This window comes from Erpetoichthys calabaricus, chromosome 3 (assembly GCF_900747795.2).
Source record: "Erpetoichthys calabaricus chromosome 3, fErpCal1.3, whole genome shotgun sequence".
Taxonomy (NCBI): Eukaryota; Metazoa; Chordata; class Cladistia; order Polypteriformes; family Polypteridae; genus Erpetoichthys; species Erpetoichthys calabaricus.
Genome location: NC_041396.2, coordinates 118,554,422 through 118,580,347, shown reverse-complemented (window position 1 = coordinate 118,580,347; position 25,926 = coordinate 118,554,422). Strand labels below are relative to the sequence as shown.

The 25,926-nt window shown below is 36.9% G+C and overlaps 1 protein-coding gene across 1 annotated transcript in view; it reads left to right on the top strand.

Moving 5' to 3' along the window:
- The window catches only part of nup133 (nucleoporin 133), a 191,558-nt gene that overhangs the window by 157,143 nt on the left and 8,489 nt on the right, over positions 1-25,926 (top strand). Inside the window, exons 18-23 of the mRNA XM_028797315.2 lie at positions 4,506-4,757; positions 4,870-5,003; positions 15,276-15,434; positions 16,057-16,192; positions 16,660-16,778; positions 23,415-23,495. Coding sequence (XP_028653148.2) covers positions 4,506-4,757; positions 4,870-5,003; positions 15,276-15,434; positions 16,057-16,192; positions 16,660-16,778; positions 23,415-23,495 — 881 coding nt within the window. The remainder of the gene's footprint in view (positions 1-4,505; positions 4,758-4,869; positions 5,004-15,275; positions 15,435-16,056; positions 16,193-16,659; positions 16,779-23,414; positions 23,496-25,926) is intronic.

Sequence of the window (25,926 nt, the reverse complement as noted above, 5' to 3'; positions counted from 1 at the left end):
TAAGGTCAAGTGACTTGATCATTACAAAACACTTCAAAGATAGTAATTGTGGCACAGAGAAGGATGCAGAATAAAGGTTTTATTATAAAATTATTGGTGGAATGTTAACATTAATGTCTAATTTTTAATTTTTTTAACTGCTGAAAATGAGTAATATTTTCCCCAATTTTTTTTATCATAAGTAAAAATAAACATCCACGTGTACATTTAAAATTGTAAACCAATTATTGGTGGTACTGTATTGATTTTTTTATTATATAGCTAACACTGTGTATTTTGGTGCAAATTATGAAAATATTAAATGACAAGTAATCTAATTAAACAATGTTTTTTTGTGTGTATTCTGTTATGATATGCAAGAGTAACTGTAGGTCAGAAAAAAAGTGGTATACACTATTAATACTATTGTATTTTTGAATTGAAGACAGAGCTCTTTACCAGTGAAGGAGGGAACTAGGTACAGTGCATCCGGAAAGTATTCACAGCGCATCACTTTTTTCACATTTTGTTATGTTACAGCCTTATTCCAAAATGGATTAAATTCATTTTTTCCTCAGAATTCTACACACAACACCCCATAATGACAACATGAAAAAAGTTTAGTTGAGATTTTTGCAAATTTATTAAAAATAAAAAAATTTAGAAAACACATGCACATAAGTATTCACAGCCTTTGCCATGAAGCTCAAAATTGAGCTCCGGTGCATCCTGTTTCCCCAGATCATCCTTGAGATGTTTCTGCAGCTTAATTGGAGTCCTCCTGTGGTAAATTCAATTGATTGGACATGATTTGGAAAGGCACACAGCTGTCTATATAAGGTCCCACAGTTGACAGTTCATGTCAGAGCACAAACCAAGCATGAAGTCAAAGAAATTGTCTGTAGACCTCCGAGACACGATTGTCTCGAGGCACAAATCTGGGGAAGGTTACAGAAAAATTTCTGCTGCTTTGAAGGTCCCAATGAGCACAGTGACCTCCATCATCCATAAGTGGAAGAAGTTCGAAACCACCAGGATTCTTCCTAGAGCTGGCCGGCCATCAAAACTGAGTGATCGGGGGAGAAGGGCTTTAGTCAGGGAGGTGACCAAGAACCCGATGGTCACTCTGTCAGAGCTCCAGAGGTCCTCTGTGGAGAGAGGAGAACCTTCCAGAAGGACAACCATCTCTGCAGCAATCCACCAATCAGGCCTGTATAGTAGAGTGGCCAGACGGAAGCCACTCCTTAGTAAAAGGCACATGGCAGCCCGCCTGGAGTTTGCCAAAAGGCACCTGCAGGACTCTCAGACCATAAGAAAGAAAATTCTCTGGTCTGATGAGACAAAGATTGAACTCTTTGGTGTGAAATCCAGGCGTCACGTTTGGAGGAAACCAGGCACCGCTCATCACCAGGCTAATACCATCCCTACAGTGAAGCATGGTGGTGGCAGCATCATGCTATGGGGATGTTTTTCAGCGGCAGGGACTGGGAGACTAGTCAGGATAAAAGGAAAGATGACTGCAGCAATGTACAGAGACATCCTGGATGAAAACCTGCTCCACAGCGCTCTTGACCTCAGACTGGGGCGACGGTTCATCTTTTAGCAGGATAACGACCCTAAGCACACAGCCAAGATATCAAAGGAGTGGCTTCAGGACAACTCTGTGAATGTCCTTGAGTGGCCCAGCCAGAGCCCAGACTTGAATCTGATTGAACATCTCTGGAGAGATCTTAAAATGGCTGTGCACTGATGCTTCCCATCCAACCTGATGGAGCTTGAGAGGTGCTGCAAAGAGGAATGGGCGAAACTGGCCAAGGATAGGTGTGCCAAGCTTGTGGCATCATATTCAAAAAGACTTGAGGCTGTAATTGCTGCCAAAGGTGCATCGACAAAGTATTGAGCAAAGGCTGTGAATACTTATGTACATGTGATTTCTCAGTTTTTTTATTTTTAATAAATTTGCAAAAACACTCAAATTTTTTTCACATTGTCATAATGGGGTGTTGTGTGTAGAATTCTGAGGGGAAAAAAATGAATTTAATCCATTTTGGAATAAGGCTGTAACATAACAAAATGTGGAAAAAGTGATGCGCTGTGAATACTTTCCGGATGCACTGTATATCTTCATATCAAAACCTTGGTGTTATTTGTACACAGTTATGCACTACTCTGATTTTCTGGAAGCATTTATTTATTAATATATTAGACTTTTCTCGTGGCATTTTAATATTGTTTGCCGCTGTTCAGTGTAGTGCCCTGCCTAGCCCCCATTGAAGCATGTTGTATCATAAACTTTATTTCCATTCTCCATGAAAGCATGAAACTAAAAAAATACCATCACTAAATATAGCATAGAGTAATTAAAAGATTAAAAAAATGTTTGTTTTTTTAGGTACAATATTCCTCTAAATGTCCCAGTGCTTACATTCACCAATACTGGGGGAAGAGTGCACAAAAAGTAGTGTCACTCTAATCATATATACTGTATTTGCTTTTCTCTTAAGTCTTAATTCTTTTTTGTGAAGGTTTAGTAGCTAAGGCATACCCAAAAGGCCTCACATAAATATGATAATAAATTGTAAAATTTCATAAATACTTGTAGCATTGTTGATTGTCATAATATTTAGGAAGAACACTATACATCTCCACAAAAAAGCCAGATTTACTTGCAGAAATGACCTCACTACATAAAATTGCATAACTATGTATATATACTACTGAGCAAAAGTTTTAGGCAGGTGTGAAAAAATGCTGTAAACAAAGAATGCTTTCAAAAATGGAAGTGTTAATCATTTATTTTCATCAATCAACAAAATGCAGTGAATGAACAAAAGAGAAATCTAAATCAAATTAATATTTGGTGTGACCACCCTTTGCCTTCAAAACAGCATCAATTCTTCTAGGTACACTTGCACACAGTTTTTGAAGGAACTCGGCTGGTACTTTGTTCCAAACATCTTGGAAAACTAACCACAAATCTTCTGTGGATGTAGACTTCCTCACATCCTTCTGTCTCTTCATGTAATCCCAGACACACTTGATGATGTTGAGATCAGGGCTCTGTGGGGGCCACTTCCAGGACTTCTTGTTCTTCTTTACGCTGAAGATAGTTCTTAATGACTTTGGCTGTATGTTTCGGGTCATTGTCCTGCTGCAGAATAAATTTGGGGCCAATCATGTGCCTCCCTGATGGTATTGCATGATGGATAAGTATCTGCCTGTATTTCTCAGCATTGAGAACACCATTAATCCTGACCAAATCTCAACTCCATTTGCAGAAATGCAGCCCCAAACGTTCAAGGAACCTCCACCATGCTTCACTGTTGCCTGCAGACACTCATTATTGTACCGCTTTCCAGCCCTTTGACGAACAAACTGCCTTCTGCTACAGCCAAATATTTCAAATTTTGACTCATCAGTCCAGAGCACCTGCTGCCATTTTTCTGCACGCCAGTTCCTATGTTTTCGTGCATACTTGAGTCACTTGGCCTTGTTTCCACGTCGGAAGTATTGCTTTTTGGCTGCAACTCTTCCATGAAAAACCACTTCTGACCAGACTTCTTCCAGACAGTAGATGGGTGTACCTGGGTCCCACTGGTTTCTGCCAGTTCTGAGCTGATGGCACTGCTGGAAATCTTCCGATTTCGAAGGGTAATAAGCTTGATGTGTCTTTCATCTGCTGCACTAAGTTTCCTTGGCCGACCACTGCGTCTACGATTCTCAACGTTTCCCATTTCTTTGTGCTTCTTCAAAAGAGCTTGAACAGCACATCTTGAAACCCCAGTCTGCTTTGAAATCTTTGCCTGGGAGAGACCTTGCTGATGCAGTATAACTACCTTGTGTCTTGTTGCTGTGCTCAGTCTTGCCATGACATGTTGTCTTCCACAACCTCACCTTGGTAGCAGAGTTTGGCTGTTCCTCACCCAGTTTTAAGCCTCCTACACAGCTGTTTCTGTTTCAGTTAATGACTGTGTTTCAACCTACGTGCGACATTGATGATCATTAGCACCTGTTTGGTATAATTTGTTGATCATACACCTGACTATAATCCTACAAAATCCCTGACTTTGTGCAAGTGTACCTATAAGAATTGATGCTGGTTTGAAGGCAAAAGGTAGTAGCACCAAATATTGATTTGATTTAGATTTTTCTTTTGTTCGCTCACTTTGCATTTTGTAAATTGATAACAATAAACAATCATTATTTATATTTCTGAAAGCATTCTTTGTTTACAGACTGTATGTATGTATGTGTGTGTGTGTATATATATATATATATATATATATATATATATATATAATATAATTGGCTCCAGCAGACCCCCGTGACCCTGTGTTCGGATTCAGCAGGTTGGAAAATGGATGGATGGATATATATATATAAATTTATTTATTTAAAACAAGAAATTCCAGGAAGATTTGTTTTAAATGCTGTCCCTTGTCAATTCCTCAGTCAAATGTTTAACAAATATGGCTGATTAAAACTGTATTTTGTTGTAAGGAAAAAATTCATCTCTTTTCTTGCAGCCACAAGTGGTCCTGGGGGAGTACGTACAGTAATTGCTCAGCAACATAGAAATATTCTAGATGTAGTGTACCCACGTGCTGATACTTCATTTCGTGTTATTCTCATTGAACAACTTGTGGCTCTGCTCGATTCCTACCTTGATGGGTATGTTGCACAACTGAAATCTGTAAACCGGCCCAATCAGTCCGAAAGGTACCATGCCATTGAAATGGAATATATACAAAAGCGCTCTGAGCTACTTTCACCATTACGTAAGTAAATAATAAAAGAGATAATAAAAGTAATGTTAATATAATAGAAGATGATGATAAAAACACAAACAAAAACTTATAGCCATATCTAAAATGACTTCTTACTTTATAGTTTCTTTTGGGCTATATCAATATGTTGCTTCTCTTGCTGAAAAATATTGTGACTTTGACCTGTTGGTGCAACTTTGTGAGAAAACAGACAACCAGAGCAGACTTCAGCACTACATGGCAAAATTTGCAGATCAGGTATGTTTGGTTTTTTTTTTTTGGTTCTTAGAAATTAATTCCTTTTATAAATTTTCCATTTGTCCTTTCTTCTGAACTATAACTTCTGTAACAACTTTTGAACTACTGTACAGTATGTAATCCATGTTTCTCAGTTACACAGAAGCAAAGGTAGGCTGTATAAATTAATAAAAAGATATTTAAGAAATTTGTTTTATTTAGCATCAGAGGTTGCAGTTTTAGCCTATGCACTTACTACTTTTGTTTACGAAGCATTTTATTTTTATTTAAGTCTTAAATAATATGAGTGTTTTCTACAGGGTAATTTTGCACTAAGTGGCTGAAATCCAGCAGCATTTTATAAAGAAATTAAAAATTACAAATTAAGCAGTTTATAGAATTTCCTTTGTATTTTTACCAAGAAAGTAAATACAAAAGCAATATTGATCACCTTAAAACAGGGATGTCCAAACTTTTTTCAAGGAGGGCCAGATTTGATAATGTGAAAGTGCCCGAGGGCCAACAGCCCTGATGACATTATTTTAAACAGTAAAAGATGCATATGAATATCCATCCATTTTCCAACCCGCTGAATCCGAACACAGGGTCATGGGGGTCTGCCGGAGCCAATCCCAGCCAACACAGGGCACGAGGCAGGAACCAATCCTGGGCAGGGTGCCAGCCCACCGCAGGCATATGAATATTCTGTTATTTAATGTTGTCATTTTCACACAACAAAAGAAAAAAAATATGCAAATGTAAGCATTTAGAAATACAGATCACAACATACAAGTTATCTGAATTTCTAGCAGAAATTGAAAACAATCGGAAACTCTGTAAAATACAGCGGTGTCTAATTCTGATAACAGAACAACAGGTAAGCTATTAACACTAATGTGGTGGGTGAAACTGAGATCTGGATTTCAGTACACAGGCCAGGTCTGGTTCGAGAGCAGTGGTAGACATGCGTAATATCACATAGGTGGGAGTCACTAAGTCTTGATCTCAAGCGGTTCTTGTTTAAGTTCAGAACCGAGAAAGTCTGTTCACACAAATATGTAGAGCCAAACAAGCTCAACATTTTCTTTGCAAATGTTCGCATTTCTGGAAACTTGCCTTTATCCAGTTGCTGGTAAAAAGGCACTAGAGAGAGCTGCTGCTGTCGGCTATGGCACTCATCACACTGAAGCTCAATCAGCTCTAGCTGTAGGTGAGCTGTAGCTTTATCAGGGTTCACGCTGAAGGGAGAAGAGAATAGCAACAAGTCCTTTTCGGCAAAATCTCGAAAGCGGTTTTTGAACTCGCTAGCAAGAGATGCGATGATTTCTGCATACCTCTTTGTTTGCACACCCATATTACCAAACATGACATCCCACAAAGCTGGGAAATGTGTGGTGCAGGGCTCCGTTTGTGACAAGTTCTCTGGAAAGTTGCAATTTCATTTTAAAGGCCTTTATGTGTGAATATAGTTGGCTCACTACTGCGTTTTGTCCTTGAAGGCTAACATTCAGCGCATTCAGATGCTTTGTTATGTCAACCAAAAAAGCCAAATCTGCTGTCCACTCAGTATCTGACAGTTCTTGCATTGGCTGTTTCTTTTTAGCCAAATACTGTCCAATTTCCCTTTTAAGAGAGAAAAATTGCTGCAGTGCTGATCCCCTGCTGAGCCACCTCACGTCGTTGTGATATATTACATCTCCATATTCAGCCTGGATGTCAAGCAGGAACTGCTGGCACTGGTGGTGGTATAGAACTTTAGAACGGATGAAATTAATTGCATTTACCACTGGATTCATGACATGATCAAATCTTACATGTTTGGCGCAAAGAACCTGCTGATGAATGATGCAATGGAGTTTAACAGCGTCGCCTCCTTCGTCGCTGACTTTGTTACAGATTAGCGTGGACAGTCCACTTCGTTCACCAGCCATGGCAGGCACACCATCTTTAATAATCCCACTAAGATTGCTCCATGGTAATTTCATGTCATCAACGGCTGAACAAACATGGAATAAATCAGTTCCTTTTGTTTGGCCTTTTGAGGCTTTTGAGGTCCAGCATCTCTTCTGTTATGTTTATGTCACCATCAACACCTCTCAAAAAAATCAGTAACTGAGCAGTGTCTGATGCATCTGTGCTTTCATCGCAGGCTAAAGAAAAAAAAATCAAAATTTGTTGACTTGTCTCCCAGTTGTCTTCTAACATCTGATGACAGCTCTTCAATTCTCCGTACCACACTGTTATGAGCGAGGCAAATGTTGGCAAAGTCTTTCTTCTTTTTGTGGCAGATGTGTTCTATTTTCATGACACAGTCTTTAACAATCTCGCCTTCTGTAAAAGGTTTTCCATGTTTAGCAATTAACATAGCCACTTCATAGCTAGCTTTGGTGATGTTTTCATTTTACTCATGGGCCCACGTAAAGAACCGCTGCTGGGTGGCTAAGCTCTCCTCGAGTTGCTTCACTTTTTCAGCACAGTCAATCGCTGATAGCTTGTCATATGTACTAGCATGTTTTGTCTCGTAGTGTCTCTTCACATTATATTCCTTATACAAAGCTACGGTCTCATGGCAAATTAGGCAGACACAGTTGTTTTGGTTTTCAGTGAAAAAATATTGTAACTTCCACCTTGCCTGGAAGAGGGGTCCTTCATTATTAGCTTTCCTTTTTTTACTTGCTGTAGCCATGACAGTTGTAGGGTCACAGCAAATTTTACACAGCCATACAGTGTTCTTTGAAATTGGCAGCGTACACTTGCAGAATACTCGGTGTTAAACCCTCCCAAGCCCCACAGCATCGTGCGTCCAGCGAAAGCTGTGATTGGTCCATCATTCAATCTTTTTCTGTTTGAGGTTTTATGGCGGTTGGCAGACTCTGTTATAAAGTGCTACCACCATGAGTTCAAAAGAGAAACTGCATGTTGAATTGGTATGATTTATTTATTCTGTTTGTGCATGCTGGCCAAAAATAACACATTTTGAGACAAAAGGCGCAGGCCTATTAAAATCTGATCTTGGGCCGTGATTGGCCTGCGGGCCAGACTTTGGACATGCCTGCCTTAAAAGAAAGCATATTTTATGTAAGTTAGTGGTAATCAAAGTGTTTCTGACTAAGGACCAATTTGCTAAAGTCAAAGGTATAGCACATTATCTATGGCCGTCACTTGTTGGTATAATTCCATCTTATTTTTAATTCATCTTAAGTCCATTAATGTGAAAAAAATTGTTGCTGAATTTGTGTTTCCAAGCACCCAGTATATATCCATTTATCAATAATAACCACTTGGTTGTGAAGATAGTGTAACATCAGACAACCTGATATCAATGATTCAGCGGATTGTTTTGACTGGAGATGAACTCTCATGGTTTATGTCAATGTGAATTTAAAATGGCAACCTATGCAGTAACTGATATCAGTTGATCCTTACTGAGTCTGGGAAGTATTGACAGAGAAGAACAAAAGGTACTGTCACAACAAGCAAACAGGGTCAGCTAAGGAGAGAACTGAATTTAAGTGAATGTTATGTTAGCACAAAAGCTGGATGATGTGCTTCATAGTGGCAGTTTCAGACTTCTTCCTCGAGGATATAAGTTAGTTGCATGGATGTTTAGTGTACAACAGATTGACATACCTGAGAAATTTAAAAATCACTTTGCTCTGAAATGAAAACTGCCAGCTTGTGGACCATAAGAGGTTCTTGGACTAAACTTTGAGATCCAGTGATGTAGGTTTCTAATCTGGTTTGCTAATGTAAAATTTTATCTAGCATTGGATAGCCTGTTAGCTGCTTAAATAAAGTCATTCATTAACCATCATCAGAGAAAGATTAATCATCTATATTAATGTGTGCTGTTTAGATGGTTGAATACTGCAAAGCTACTAACAGAACAATAAGCAGGAGGTAAATTAAGATGAATGAACTAAATAAGAAAAAGAATGGCCATTATTTACAGAACATGGTAGAAAATAATGTACATACCTATGGAGAATACAGATATGATCTACCATCTATACTCACGTATAAGTCTGGTCTTGAAACCCAAAAAATCAATCATAAAATCGGACCCCGACCAATACGCCCGTTCAAAAATGCAACACTTAATTTTATTTATTTATTTATTTTTACATCTTCTTGCCTCCTCCAATCTCACATCAGTTTCTCAGACGCATCAAATTTTGTTGCAGCGCAGTTACCAATTTCTTTCGCTATTTCAACAATGTTTAATTTAAAACCAGCTTCATATTTTCTTCTGATCAAACGCTCCATTGTAGATAAGGGATTCTCTTACAATAAAGGTGTATGAGAGTGTGAGATACAAAAAACACAAATCAGTGCAAAGGTTACTTCAGAATAGTTCGGGTATTACCGTGTGGTCACATAAGCACAATTCCCAGAGAAAAAAGGCAGTGTGCTCCGTGGTGTTACTCTCAGGTGCGCGTTAGCATATCATAATCTCTTGGATCAATAGCATGAGTTTTCCTCATTCGATTTGCATGATTTATAGTCTCTTTTTGGACAGACTGTAAATATAGTTTGAGTGTCTGAGCGAGAAATTTGACAGAAATGCTCTATGAAGTTGGACAATTCAGAGAAAACAGTGCTACCTGAATTTTCCAAGTAACATAACACTGCTCTTTCACCTCAGTCAAGAATATAAAAAAAAAGTATAATCTGGTTAGGCAGAAATGGCATTTGTGTGGTAGAATTGCCTTTGGAATGATGTAGTATACTTTTAATACATTTTGTTTGCTTCTTTCAACAATCCAAGCGGAAATTCACCTGAATGTACACTGAAGTAGGAAGGTGAAAAATCACTTGCTGTCTTCAGTTAAACTTATAACACTTAGCAAAACATTACTACTTAATCTGTAGATGAAGAACAGCTGATTTTATGTCAGTGACTATAAATGCATAGTTAGACCTTTTTAGAAGTGATGATTAAAAAAAACACAAACCGCTCCTTGATTCCCTGCCACATAAAGCTTTTCTTATTCTGTCAATGGAGATGCTGAAATCTTCTTCTCAAATTACTGAAATGTGAATCCCTGATTAATACTTTTATTATTAAAAGTTGGAAGAAAAGCAGTTTTCTTCCTGAACTCTTTAAGATTACTGAAGATTCTTCGCTCAGAGGCAATTCTGAGCCATACTGGCTTGGTCTTTCCTATGCATCTATCATTTTTTTCCATTCTATTTAGTTCATTAAAAGCAAATAAGTAAGTTTATAGGCTTTCATCAATGCCTTTCTGAATATGGTAAAATACACAATTGTAACATTTAATACACGTCCTTAAGAATTATATATTCATTTTCTATACACTATACATAAATCTACATGTGCTATATAGTTTTTTACTAGAATATAAAGGTTTTTTAAGGTTTTTTTAGTTTACATTTTTGCAAAACATATTTTAGAGACATTGAAATATCACATCTACTTTGCTGTTCTTAAGTACATTTTTAATTTAGAAACGTTAAGAAGAAAAGAAGATAGGCTGAGTGGCAGTTAAAAAAAAAAAAAAAAGTAATCTCTACTGTGGATGCTTCAAAACCTGTCAAATTACTCTTTTCACTTTTAACAGCTGCAGTTCCCTGTTTGTCAGTGTTGGACATTCAAGGAGCTCCACTCAAGCTGTTCCTCCTATGGGCTACTGCATATTATTGCTCAGATTTGTGTAAAATAATTTTTACTGTAACATCTTGAAATCAGCTGCCCTAAAAATAGTTCCTAAAAATTTAAGAGATCTTTTAAAGTTTAATTAAACAGGATGAGTTTCAGATAAAAATATTATTCATTATGGATATGGCCATACTATGGAAGACTTGAAGTAGAACATATTTAAGAATATGTGTTTTCATTAACATTCATTAAAAAAAGTTTTTGAAGATGTTAATGATAATGTAAGAAAGATATGAATGAGAGTGTACGGTACTGTACAGAAAAATACATTTATCAAAATTAATTGGAAAAGAATTGCATATAGCGTACAGTATGTTTGAGGCTCTAATAAATAGCCATATTGGGCTGATACTGTACCATTTTGGTCTAGCTCTGCAAGAATTGTCACCCCCAAGGACAGACTTGATGACTTCCTAATAATACTGCCTATCAATCTTCCACCACTAGTTAAAATACTAAATGCAACAGTTTTGAGGATAACAAATTTATATATAATCTTTAATTACTTTTTACTATTCCACCATTCCCCTTTCTAAATCTTGCAACACTGGGTACTTCAGCTAGAAATAATTTTAAAAAGAACTGTAGTTATCTTCATTTGTCAGTGTTAATGCTTGTGTTGGTTTATTATGTAAAAATCTGTGGTATTCATTCAGTGATGCATTTATCATTTTGTATTTTAATTTTCCAATGTCAATTGAAAGATATAGAAATGCTTAATTGTTACTTATGACATTATTGGCTAAAGTGGAGAAGTGCCCAGTGTTTTTTTTTTTTTTCTTTTTTCATTTCTTTTTTTCATTTATCATTTGTTTTGATTGACTTCTACTTTATAATCCTGTGTCAAATTATAACACGGCACAAAATAAGGATGATCTTCTACGTCACCTATTTCTCTTCTGCTTTCAAAAATACTATGTTTTATTCTCATTTAGAATGCTTGTGTAAATCTTAATTTGGTTTTAAAATTAAGGTTTCATTGACGTGTGTCAATTTTGCAAAATTTCCAAGTTTATACTGATTACATTGCATATATGCCTTGTAAATTAACTGTTTATGCTTTAATATTTTTGCTAGCAAAGCCCCTAGAAATTATCTTAAATTTCCACCTATTTTATAGCTGTCAAAAATCAAAACACTGTACCTGGCAAGAAAAGGTACAACTTTCACATTACCAGGAATGCACATAACTGGTGCGAATGTGTGAAGAAAAATAGGAAATTCGTGCATTGTTTCTCCCTGAACTCACAAAAGCACACCTCACACATAGTTAGTTGGTAGACAGCAAAACAGGTAATCTTTACTTTAACTATCGACCAAAATTCATTGGACGCAATGTCAAAAAAGCAACAGACATTAAGTAATTACTTTAGCATTCTGTCACCTATGAAAAAACAGCAGACCAAGACAGAGGATGAGCATAACATGAGTTTTCTCCAAAAACTTTCTCCAGGAGGTACCGTTGCTTGGCTCCGAGATGTGGTGCAAAATTGCCATGAACAGTCGCATCTAGCAGATAAAGCCAGTGCTTTTTATATGGGGACAAAGAATCTCCGGTAACTCAGCATTTGACAAGCATGAAAAGAGTAAAATGAATTCAAACATTGTCCATACTATAGCTAACAAACATGCTAGCCAAGATGATAGCGTCCCACACTTGCGAAGTGGCAAAGCAAAAATAAATGAAAACAACATCAAGCACTTTGTAATATCTTTCTTTTAGTAAAACATGCACGCCCCATGTGTTTCTTCATGGAGGATATTGCTCTCTTGAAGAGGCTCGTAGTGAATGTCAGAGGTGTGTATCATTCACCAGAAGGTGGAACATAAATAATGAAATGTGTCGCCCAGACAATCATTTTGGAACTGAGGGAAAAATCCATTTTGGCTGAATTTTGCAGCATGCTTTTTAATGGATCCAAAGGTATTACCAAAACGGAGCACAGGATTGTTTACATTGTGTCTGTAACCAGTAACAGAGTGTTTAACTCTGATTTCCTCAGATTAATTGCATTGGTTGCGAATTAAACTGCACAGGACATATTTGACAGGCTCATGAAATTTTTCCATGGCTCAGGATTAAATGAATGGAAGTCAGTGTTGGTCTCAGTTTGCACAGATGGGGCTGCTGTCAATGTCGGTGTATACAATGAAATTGTGCCAAAACTATGTCATGAGGCTGTGATTAGGGATTCCTTTGTTCATATTCTGTGCACAGCGCACACCCTCAAGCTGTGCAAACTCAGTTGATCACATGGTTCCTTACTGTGAGACATTTAATCTTTCTGTTGTCAAATTGCTGACACATTATTTACATAAAGGTGTTGCAAAAAAAATGGAAGCACTAAAGAAATTGTGGTGAGAATGGCATTGCCTTTGTGAAATTGGGAAAATTTCCCAATATTAGATGGTCTACTAGGAGCCATGAGACGCTATTAAAATATTAAGGGTATTACCTGCTATTCAAATTCAGCTAGCTACAACTGATGACACGGACCTACAGGAAGTCTGCACAGCGCGTTTTCACTGTTTTCTGGCCAACATGTTGGACATTTTGCAGCTCACATCTGTTATGTTTCAGCAGGAAAGGCTGACAATTGGTGAATGCAAAAACAAACTAATGGTAGCCATTGGACAATTCACACTTTTGTTTGATGGTGAGGGCAAGTACAGGAAAGATATCAGTGTTACCAGTGCTGATGCTGACAGAAATAAGGTTCATGGGCTGAGAGGTTTAATTCACGAGTTTGAAACAAGTCATATGATCCATTTTTAATTTTTGACCCTTCATCTTGGTCAAAGGAAATGCAAAGCCTCTGCAGTTTTGGTAATATAACACAGTAGCTTTTTTCACAGATTTGAGGCCATCTTATCTCTCACACTACTACAAAAGAAGAGCTGAGCTTAAAACAAGCAGAAAAGCATTTGGCAGCCTCCGTATATAAAAAATAAACAAGGTATAATTACTATAGCATTTCAATAATATTTCAGTTTTCAATAAGGACATTAAAAATGTGGATTCTTTGAATTCAATTGGCCTTGTATTTATATGGAATACAAATAACTATCTTTAACATAACATATACAACATATGATCTGTGTTTTCTGTCATATTGACACTTCACATAATTTTTATTAAAGCCACGGTTTTGGAATATATAAGACATACTGGTTTTGAACTACCCGCAGGAAGAATAAACATATATTGGTCCGTCCATTCATCTCTGAATGTTCAGTTTTCTGTGTGTACTGTTTTTTTGGAACAAGCCATGCTCCCTGTCGCTCTTTTATTTCTGTTATTTCCTTCTGTGGCATCTGAACATTTTACCCATGCACTGTAACAATCTCATTGAATCGCTTTCCATTGACTGACACAAGTAAAACTTAGGGAAAATAGGGGGATTGCTGCATGAATGTTATCAGTCATTCTCATTCGTTTATCAGAAATGCATCATGGTCTGGGTAGTGCTGTCACTCGGTCTATGTACACCTTTTAGTGATGCCTGTACTACAGACTTATTTTCGTTTTAATGCCACTCACAGATAAGTTATTTAGCAATTTTGTGATATGACATTGATTCGATCTTCTTGCAGAAAAAAAGCATAATTTTTACATTCGCAGCTCTTTTCTAGCATTGCACCAGGATTGTCATAAACCCTTCCTTTCTCTCCCACTCGCTGGCACCTATGTCAATATGTGTAAATCAAGAAAATGAACACCAGTGCCATATATTGATATGTTGCTTATTGCTGTGAACCATGTAATACGAAATTAAATCTGGTACAGGATGTGTGTGTAATTCTTTAGGTACACACTTAACTTATTGGTATTATTGTTTCGTAATGTTAAAAAAAAAAAAAAAAATTGCGTGAATATTTTCCCCTGACCAAAGCACTGCCTTAAGCATTTGCCTCGTGACAGCCCTGGATGCGACAGTATTTTTTAACACATTAAACAGGACCTATTAATCACAAAAATTAATGAGTGAACTTTTGCAGGCCTACTTTAAAGTAACGATACTTTAATCTTTCCATGGCAAAGTCTTACATATTTGTTTAAACTTTTTAAGTAAATAACCTGCCTACATGTTACATGGGTGAGATTTTATTCCTAATTTATGAGGTGGGGGGCACCCCAGAGATCAGTTTCCAGAGTAAAGTATGACTTTCCATCAGCCAAAATACCATTCAAGAATTTATATGTACTTTTTAGAGGGAGATTTATACATAGTAAGCACAGCAGGATGACGGAATTACTCCAGATATGAGTAAATGTACTGTTATTCTAAAAATGACAGAAATACAGAAGCGTAAGTTATACCCCATATGAGTGGATTAGAAGCCCATAACCTGAAATGGCAACTTAGCATTTTCACACTAAAAGAATGTTTCTCAATTGTCTTTAATAACCTACCAATTGCTTGAATTATATGGCTATTTTGAAGGGCACAACTTGGCGGAGTGAATAAAATGAAAAAAAATAAATAAATAAAACAGTTAAGGTGCATGCAGTACAGCTAAGTATATTTCATTCTCCAAGTATCTTTTTTGTTTAAGATTTTTTTTGTCTTTTTGACAGTTCGTCATTTATTTATAGTTTATCTCCCCTCAAGAATTTTTCAGATTTCCTGTTCCGGTGGTATATGGAAAAAGGAAAGCGGGGCAAACTTCTCTCTCAACCTATTGCTCAGCATGAACAGCTTGCCATGTTTTTGCAGTCTCATGAACATTTGAGTTGGCTCCATGAAGCTCACATTCAGAATTTTGAAAAGGTGTGGTATTTAATGTACCTTCAACTATAAATTTTATAGTTTTTTATTTCGTTTTTTGTTGTCACCTATTCATTTTCTTGTTGTTTTGCTTTTTTATTGCACTAATTGTGGACTCTATTTTTATGTTTTAACATTTACTAAGAATTACCAAGTTGAAGTGCTGTAAACAACACAAGAACTGCTTTAAATGTTAAAGAAATTTTGACATCTTTACCAAAGTGTAATATTATAATTGTATGAAGATGGCATGATGGTGAAGTAGTTAATGTTGCTGCCTTACTGCTTCAGAGAGCTTAGTTGAATTCAAGGCCCAGGTTCAGATAAAGTGAAATTTGCAATTATATCCAGATGGAGTAAAAAAATATCCAATAGACTTGCAATTTAGGTTAATTGGTGGCTATAAATTTTATGCTGGATGTGTGAGTGTGCCCTGTAACTGGTAGGTATGAGGTTCAATGTTGATTCCTGGGCTGGATCTAAAATATATGTGTTTGGCTACAGCAACCTGTGACCCTGTATTGCAATTAATAGATTTTTGTAAAGAATCAATAAATTTCTCTAAAAACTTTGTTTTTGTAATGTATTTAATTTTTCTTTCCCATCTATTGTGTTTTATGTATAGGCGCATAAGACACTGTACGCACTTGCTAACGCAGAGACAAGATATTTTGCTAAGAAGAAAACTCTTCTTGGCTTAAGTAAACTTGCAGTCTTGGCATCAGACCACCATGAGAATTTCATACAAGATATGGTTGAAGGTAACGTAAGCACTGTAAACTATATATTATTGAACTGTTTTGGGTCATTTGGGAAGTAGAATGCCACCACAGAAGAAAACCTGATTGTAGCTTATTAAGAATAAAATTAATAAAATTTAACTACCATACTAAAGTTAATAAAATTTAATTACTGCAATCTGTAAAGAATCTGGGTGCATCACTGTGACTGGACCAACAGTAACCTCTCTGAATCCCATTTCGGAATTCAACATATCCATAATATTAACAAATCTGGAGTTTTACAGTACCTATAGAAAAATGTTACAGTTGAATATTAGTAATTGATGTTATACATAAGCACTGAATTTAAAATGGCAGTCACAGAAAGAGTGGCAAGACAATGTTCAGAGAAACTTTTTTTTTTTTTTTTAGAGAGAACTGATGGTCAGCATCTAAATGAATGTTTTCTGTTTCTTTCTTAATTATCTGATATCTACATTTTTCAGAAATAGCAGAGCAGGAACAGTTTCTCTTGTACCAAGACACACTTCCTAAGGCTCTGCTGGAAGAGAAACAGCTTAATCTGGACACCATGCCTTTGTTGACAGCCCACAGTCTCATAAATGTAAGTCATAAGACACTTATATTTCACTAGCTTTGAAACTGAATATGATACAGTAATATTACATTTATTTGACTATGTAACATGGATATAAACTACAGATTTGTTTTTCTTTTCTGGCAAGTTATATTGATTACACTAAAAGAGTTTAAAAGGTAAGAGTTATATATACTCTATAATATAAACTATGAACATTTTAAAGTAAGCATTTTAAATTAAATCTGCTAAGAATATTGAACTTTGTGGTTATTGTTGAATGAAGGGGCAAGGATTTTTTTTTTTACCTTGGAAATTATCTCATATTCACTAGACCCTTTTTAGGTGTGCCCATACATGGTTTCCAATTTACAAAACATACTGACCACATAACCTTTACCTAGGAAATGTATGAGCAGATGTGTGATAGAGTTTGGTGCTCCCCCGAAAGACTGATGTACCAGATTGTTTCCCTTTTAAGAGTTCTGTAAATTTCAATAAATAAAAATTAAGAGCTATAGTGTATGGACTACTTACATTTTCGCCTTCCTGGTGTCTTTGATTCAATCACCCTCACCTAACTATACAGAAGTGGCGAAGCATTCACCAATTTGTCTTTGTAAAATAGATCAAGCTATGTATGTTGAATTGACAGGATCTGACCAGAAGGACCTAAAGATATACACTTGTAGTTTGCTTATTTTTGCTTTGTGCCCTCCCCCACCATAACCTATCATCTATGGGGAGGAGCAAAACCTTTAGATTCGTGAAAAATTTCAATCTCGGATTTTCAACGATCTCAACATTTATGGGTCCCCTGATACCGAAAACATCAATATCTCAATGATGGGTGTGTGTATGTGTTTCTTGAGGACGGTCTAGAGCTAAAACAACTGGATGGAAAAATACCAAACTCGAAACTTAAGCCTGTTATGAGATGATGATGTGCTGATTAGTTTTTAAACCAAATCGTGCAAGAGAAAGAGGAACTCTAAAGGAACCCTCAAATACCATAATTCTGCAATTAATTATGAATTCTTCTATGCAGTTTGCCATCATAATGACCTATTTTATGATCAGAAAGATTAGTATCAGAGTGGTAAATAATTACTGAAATGTTATAGAATAGTTCGAGTAAGTTGGTTCGTAGGGCGCAAAAACCTACTAACGTTCACGTCCAAATTTTCTACTCTAGTATAACCCTTCAGTAGATGAACTATACTTATTAGGTACATTTTAGAGCTATAAGACTACATAGTCAGTGAGATTCTCATGCAGCACTGATTTCCAAAAAAAAAAAAAAAACCTTCACCCCTTGGAAGTGTTTGCATTTTATTATAATACAACTTTGAATCACAGTGGATTTAATTTGGCCTTTTTTTGACATTGATCAGCAGAAAATGACTTGTTAATGTCAGAGTGACGCATGTCTTTGCAAAGTGATCTAGATTATTTACAAATATAAAGCACAAAATAACTGCTTGTGTAAATATTCATCTCCTTCAGGTCAGTATTTAGTAGATGTACCTTTGGCAGCACTTGCAGTCTTCAATCTTTGTGCACAGGTCTCTATCTGGACACTTCAAATTTTCACCATTCTTCTTTGCAAAACTGCTGAAGCTTTCAGTTTGTCATGGAGATTGTGAGTGAACAGTCCCTTTCAAACCCAACAACAAATTTTCACTTGGGTTGAGATTTGGATTCCATCTTGGCAAATCCACTGCATTAACATTTTTTAAAGCATTCCTTTGTAGCTTTCCTTTATGCTTGGGGCCATTGCCTTGCTAGAAAACAAATTTTCTCCCAGAGGAAGTTTGTAGGTTTCCAGGAGACTGCATCAAATTTTTCCCCAGGATTTCCATGTATTTCGCTGCATGAATATTGCCCTAACCCTTTCAAGCTTTTCAGGGCCTCCTCCAGAGAAGCATCCTCACAGCAAGTTGCTTCCACCAGCATGCTTAACAGCACGAAAAGACCAAATTTGACCTTTTTGGTCAGAAGAATATAGAGCCTCCTTCTAGCTGACTTCAATCTTCCATCAACTCTAGCAGAGATGTCATTTTGTTTTCCTTCTTTTTTTGCCTCTCTCTCATAATGCTATGACTGGTGAAGCAACTGTGTAAAGATTTATTTATTGTATGCACATTCTCTCCAGTCTATTCCACTCTCTACCTCCTCCACCTTCAGTCTTCTTGCATAATCACTCAGTCTTTATGAACGGACAGTCTTACAGCTGTGCCATACTTTTTACAATTTGTAATGATTGACTTAACTGTACTCCAAGGAATATTCAATGACTTTGATATTTTCTTGTATCTATCTCCATTCTTTTCAGTTACTCTTTTACAGAGTTGCTTGGAGTGTTTTTTTGTCGTCTTTGCATAGGTTTGGTCCCAATACTGATTCAACACAAGCTGGACCTCCTAAGTAAAGGTGCATTTATACAATAAAAAATGAAAACCCCTTTATTTATATAGACAGGTTATCTCTGTTTAACTAGATATGTAACATTTTAAAACAAATTAGATGTACCATAGATAATTTAGTGTCTTGTTAAAGTGGTGAAAACTTGTGTGATCAGTTATTTTGTGTTTTATATCTGTAAATAATGGACACCACTTTGCACAGATACTGACTTTGATGGGTAAAAATACTCATGTCAAAAAGTCACACAAAATCTGTTGTGATTCAACGATTAAAGAATTTAATTGGTAAGTGCCAAATACAAGGGTGATTGGGCAAGAGCAGGGCTTAAAGGGACTTTGAACTTTAGATTGTTATGATAAGATAGTGTTTTCCAGGTTGTCATATAGTACAGGCTCCTGCGTGTATCAAGAATGGGTTGCCATCCAGGAAACATCCATCCAAACGCAGTTTAATTTTCAGAATCACATCATTGATGAAATGAACTATAAAGGATAATACTTGTGCAGTGTAAGAGACAGATTACAGCCTGTAAGCTAGTGCCAAGTATATCAATTTTGTTTCAAAGAGTACAGTAATCCCTCGCTATATCGCGCTTCGCCTTTTGCGGCTTCATTCCATCGCGGATTTTATATGTAAGCATATTTAAATATATATCGCGGATTTTTTGCTGGTTCGCGGATTTCTGCGGACAATGGGTCTTTTAATTTCTTGTACATGCTTCCTCAGTTGGTTTGCCCAGTTGATTTCATACAAGGGACGCTATTGGCAGATGGCTGAGAAGCTACCCAACTTACTTTTCTCTCTCTCTCTTGCGCTGACTCTCTCTGATCCTGACGTAGGGGGTGTGAGCAGGGGGTCTGTTCGCACACCTAGACGATACGGACGCTCGTCTAAAAATGCTGAAAGATTATCTTCACGTTGCTACCTTCTGTGTGCAGCTGCTTCGTGAAGCGACATGCTGCAAGGTGCTTCGCATACTTAAAAGCTCAAAGGGCAAGTATTGATTTTTCTCTGTCTCTCTCTCTCTCTCTCTCTCTCTCTCTCTCTCTGCTCCTGACGGAGGGGGTGTGAGCTGCCGCCTTCAACAGCTTTGTGCCGTGGTGCTTCGCATACTTAAAAGCAAACAGCCCTATGGATTTGTTTGCTTCACTCCTTTGAAGAGGAAGATATGTTTGCATTCTTTTAATTGTGAGACGGAACTGTCATCTCTGTCTTGTCATGGAGCACAGTTTAAACTTTTGAAAAAGAGACAAATGTTTGTTTGCAGTGTTTGAATAACGTTCCTGTCTCTCTACAACCTCCTGTGTTTCTGCGCAAATCTGTGACCCAAGCATGACAATATAAAAATAACCATATAAACATATGGTTTCTACTTCGCGGATTTTCTTATTTCGCGGGTGGCTCTGGAACGCAACCCCCGCGATGGAGGAGGGATTACTGTATTTCAAAGTATGAGGCCTGTTCCTTGTCATAGATGAAGTAAGACAGCTAATGACCCAGCATGGTTACACTAAATAGCATTACAGTTATCTAAGAAACACAATTTCTGAAGGATTGGAACTATATTACCTTCTGATGCAGTCAGGATTACAATGTGAAGTTTTGAACTCGGAGAAGGGGAACATAACAATGTTGTTTGCTAGAACAGTTTTTTTCTGATGTGCCACAACTTGGTGTTGTCATGGAAAAAAGTTCTCTCTCTTTAAAGAAGGCAGTCTCGGAGTCTAGAATAAAAATCTTTACTACACAACAGAGTAACAAAAAGACCTGATGATAGCGCAAGTGCTTGAACTATGAAGTGCATCTTTTAATACAGTATTACATTACTTATCATCTATGCAAAATACTCTCCTCATCCTCCTTCTTTTCACCCTTACCTAATGCCCAAACCCACTAATGTCCATCTTCTAGTGTCCATTATCTGACCAAACTTTTCCAACATTACCGCTTTCCCTGAGCAGATGTCTGAGACTTGTTTATTGATGCATTATTTTAAGTTGGAATCAGGAAGACCCACACATGAGATACCTGGCTGCTCAAACAAAAGTTACTTGATGCACAGCCATCAATCAAGGTGAACGTTTTAACCAGCTGCATCTTCAAGACAAGGGTGTTTTAGTTTTCTTATAGTACACACTATTCTTGGCTGGTCATTATCTCATGCTATTGTCCAAATGGGCAGGCAAGAAAGCAGGAGCCTGGCCACTAAAAGTGAAGGCAGGTGGCCTTGAGCTGATAAGCTGTTTAGAAGGAATAAAAACAGGCACAAGCCTTTAATAATTTACTCTTGTATAACCTAAAGTTAACTAACACAACACATTTTGCATTAGCCTGATTAAAAAGTATTATTACATAAACTTAAAGCATTGATCCATAAACTTAAATTATCTCTAGTGTCAGCTTCAGCATAGTCCAGTTAAAGATAAAAAATAAATTTTCTGTTTTTTCATAAATGGGCTTTTTTTCAACTGATTGTAATCAAAATATTAAAAAGAATTCAATCCAAATGCAGTTCTTCATTTTAGTTTTGTAAAGCTGTACTCCATTCTCTGCATAAGAGGTGGAGAATTAATGTTCTAATGATTATTAATAGAATACTGTTGTTCAAAAATTGAAATCTGAGGGAGCTAGCAACTCCTGCTGAAAACAACCTGTTCTGTTAAATCTTGGCTCCTGCCATTTCATTCTGAGGTGACTTAGTTATGACAAAAATTCCATGTATCCTTGGAGCAGTCCTGCAGATTTGCAGAAAATGTATGTATGGTGTTTTCATGGCATATACTGTACTGGGTCTTCTGTGTAATGGTTGAATGTCGCAAGATATTTAAATATTATTGTTCATCAGGTGTATCCTTTCATACCAGCACTGTGCATTTCTGTCAGTGGCCTTATTTAGAAGGATCCATGTTCAAAGTGTAAAAAAGTCCTGAAATGATTCCAAGAACATGATGCTGAATTCAGATTAATGAGGAGGTCTTTCCACAAGGAAGATTGTAATGCATTGGTGAGGTTCTATGTAACATCATGTTCCAAGAGTAGAGATCTACTGATAAGTAATTTTCAACAACTGTGCAATATTTAGAACTAGTGAACTGCACTTTCAACACTTTCACTTCTTGCCGATTCAAACTCAGATGGCAGTAGTCATTATACAGATGTACCAAATAAAGTAGCCATTTCAGTAGTTTGCAGCACTGCAACATGAATGATCTGTAAAGAGCTTTTGGGTTGGTAAATATTCCCAAGAAAGTGGTCAGACCCATTGTCAAGCACCTAAAAGCTTCATAACAACCTACAGCTGTGATTCAACTGCATAATCAACTATAGTGGTAGAAGAAAATATTGATTTTTTTTTTTGTGTTAACACAGAATGCTGTGACTGTCACAAACCAAACATCTATTTATTATCATAATCCCAACCATTAAATGTAGTGGTGTCAGCATCATGTTATCAGGATTGCACATGATGAAAAAAATGTGTGATAGATGTTTGTATGAAGACTAAATAACAAAATGTGATGTACTTTTATACATTGCAGTGCTATGATGCAGATATCTTTGACATTCTTTGCATATAACACTGCATGACTTGAAGTAGACTGCTTTATAAGGAATATTCTTAATGAATTTAATCAGTTGCCTTTACCTATGCATAGATAACCATTTTTCTAATGCTACATATTTTTCTGCTATATTTTTTTAATAGCTCATGACGTTCATCATGTGAATAAGTTTAAAATTAAGCAGTTCGGGAATAAATATTTGTGTTTTAAATATCTGACCGATAAAGCTCTCTGTCTCTCCAACCATCTATCCATTTATCAATTTTTATAACATAACTTTCTCAAACTTAATCCAAATTCAAGTTCTCAGAGACCAAAATGTACCCTGGCTGTATCAAGTATAAGGTAGGAATCAATCCTGGAAGGAGCAAAAGTTAATTTCCTTGTATGTTGCAGGAATAGGCTTCAGATTCCCTCTACCTGGACTGAACAAGTTTGAAAATGGATGAATTTTCTATCTTAGATATAAATAAGAGTTTGTTTAAAGCAAAAATTAATGTATTCTATATAACATCAACATTTCTTTCTCCTTTGGTTTCACCTTCATAAATGTGTTCTGTGGAAATTTTTAGGAATTTAATTTTGAACTAATAAGAAATTAATAAATTAAAGTCTTTTTTTAAGGTTTAAATATTTCATTCCTCTTTTAATCCTCCTTAAAATTAATCCTCAGCTTTACATTTGTGATGATAACAGAAGAGCTAATGAATATGATTTTAAGAAGGCATTAGATCTTCTCCAGTACATTGATAAGGTATGTATATTTTTTCAAATTAGTTATTTTGGTTATATGTAATATATTTTTCTATTTCATTGATCTAATGAAATAGTTATTTTAGAATTTTAGAGATCCATCTGATATATATGGAGCTTTTTTTTTTTTTTTTTCTGGGAAACGATCTTGTGCATACCAAAGGCAGTATAGCGGTTAAGGCTTTGGACCTCAAACCCTAAAGGTGTGGGTTCTAACTGCTACTTGACACTGTTTGACCATAACCAAATCACTTCTCCTGCCTTTGCCCCAATTTGGGAAAAAACAACAAAAAAAATTAACCAGTTGTATCTCTTAAATGTTGTAAGTTACTTTGAATAAAGGCAGGAGGCAAATAATAATATTTATCATCATAATCAAATACTAGTGTATGCTTTCATTTGTTGTTCAATGTTTAAATAACTTACTGCCAGCCTATCTTTTAACCTGGTAAGTGATCTATAAACACATATAGTATCTACTGCATCTGCAATTGTTTCCAAGGAAAAAAAATACACTATGACCCGTTAATGGATCAGTAGGTTGGAATCAGCACCTCCAAATCCGAGACCATGGTTCTCAGCCAGAAAAGGGTGAAGTGCCCTCTCAGGATTGGGAGTGAGATCGTGCCCCAATTGGAGGAGTTCAAGTATCTCAGGGTCTTGTTCACGAGTGAGGGAAGAACAGAGCGGGAGATTGACAGGGGAATCGGTGCGGGCTCTGCATCGGTCTGTCGTGGTGAAAAAGGAGCTGAGCCGAAAGGCAAACCCCTCAATTTACCAGTCGATCTACGTTCCTACCCTCACCTATGGTCATAAGCTATGGGTAGTGACCGCAAGAACAAGATCGCGAACAGAAGCGGCTGAAATGGGTTTCCTCCACAAGGTGTCTGGGCTTTCCCTTAAAGATAGGGTGAGAAGCTCGGTCATCTGGGAGGAGCTCAGAGTAGAGCCACTGCTCCTCCGCATAGAGAGGAGTCAGATGAGGTGGCTCGGGCATCTGATCAGGATGCCTCCTGGACATCTCCCAGGTGAGGTGTTCCGGGAGGAGGCCCTGGGGAAGACCCAGGACACACTGGAGGGACTGTGTCTCTCGGCTGACCTGGGAGCGCCTCGAAATTCCCCCGGAAGAGCTAGTAGAAGTGGCCAGGGAGAAGTCTGGGCATCTCTGCTCAAGCTGCTGTCCCCGTGACCCGATCTCGGATAAGCGGAAGAGAATGGATGGATGGAGGTTTGATAATGAAATGGTGCTGTCTGTGTGTTTATTTTTGGGGGTTTGGCAGCCAAAAATATTGCTTTTACACAAAGTAAATTGACCATTCCATATTTCAAAATATTTCCTAACCATTGAATAACATAATATAGATGAAAACATGTATAATGCAAGATTTTTGATAAAAATAACCCCCATAACTTAATTTCTGTTATGTTAACTAGAGGATAACTGGAAAAAGGTGCTGCAAGGCATGTGCATATTACATTTTTTTCCCTTAGATGCCATGAATATAATTAAATTTAGCAGGCCCAATTTATCAAAGATTTAAAAAAAATAAAAAAAATGCTGGATAGCCATCCAAGCATGAAACTTTTCTGCTTTATATAGGTTTATAGTCCTCTGATATGGTAGATGGTGTTAAAAGTAGGGCTATATTGAATAGTCTACATTATGAATATTGTGGACTATAAATGTTTGAAAAAGTATGTCATATATGTGTGTGTGTGTTTATGTATGTATATGTGTGTATATCTGAATAATCAACAAACTAATACTTGTTGACGACCAAGGATCTGTTTTTTAAAAGGTCTCGTCCCCCATTATCCATTTCTCCCATACAGAAAGAACCCCAGTTCCACTCAATCATCCAACATTTTTACCTGTAAATTAGGAGAACCATCCGCTGTCACACCAACTAACTTTCCCACTGTAGTCCTAACTTTTGCATGCATGTACTGACTTCAGGAAATAAACCCCTATTGGTTGTTGTCCCTTTTACTAACTGCATAGAAGCCAGTTCCTCTGGCATTTCACAGTCTTGTGTTACTCCTTTCACAAAAATCAGCAGCTGCTCTGTGTTACGAACATCACAACTCTCATCTAAGGCCTCCTTCTCGGGGCAAAGGATTTGCCACCCACTCCAATAACCACTCTTTAACAAATTCTCCATCAGAAAACAGTTTGCTTTTTTTGGCAATTTTGTGAGCTAATACTGTATATAGCTGGTTTTTACTGTTCCTTTGCTGTATGAAGCTTTGTAAAAAGACGGCTGTTTTTGCAGTTTAGCTAACAATTCCTCAGTAGCCCCCACCTTCTCCTCCTCCAGATAAATTTCTGTCTTTTAGTGTGCTTGGTGTCAAAGTGACAGCTCAAGTTGCAGTCTTTAAATGCAGCAATGTGCTCGTTCCATACCAAGCATTGCTTTACCGCTAACCTCCCT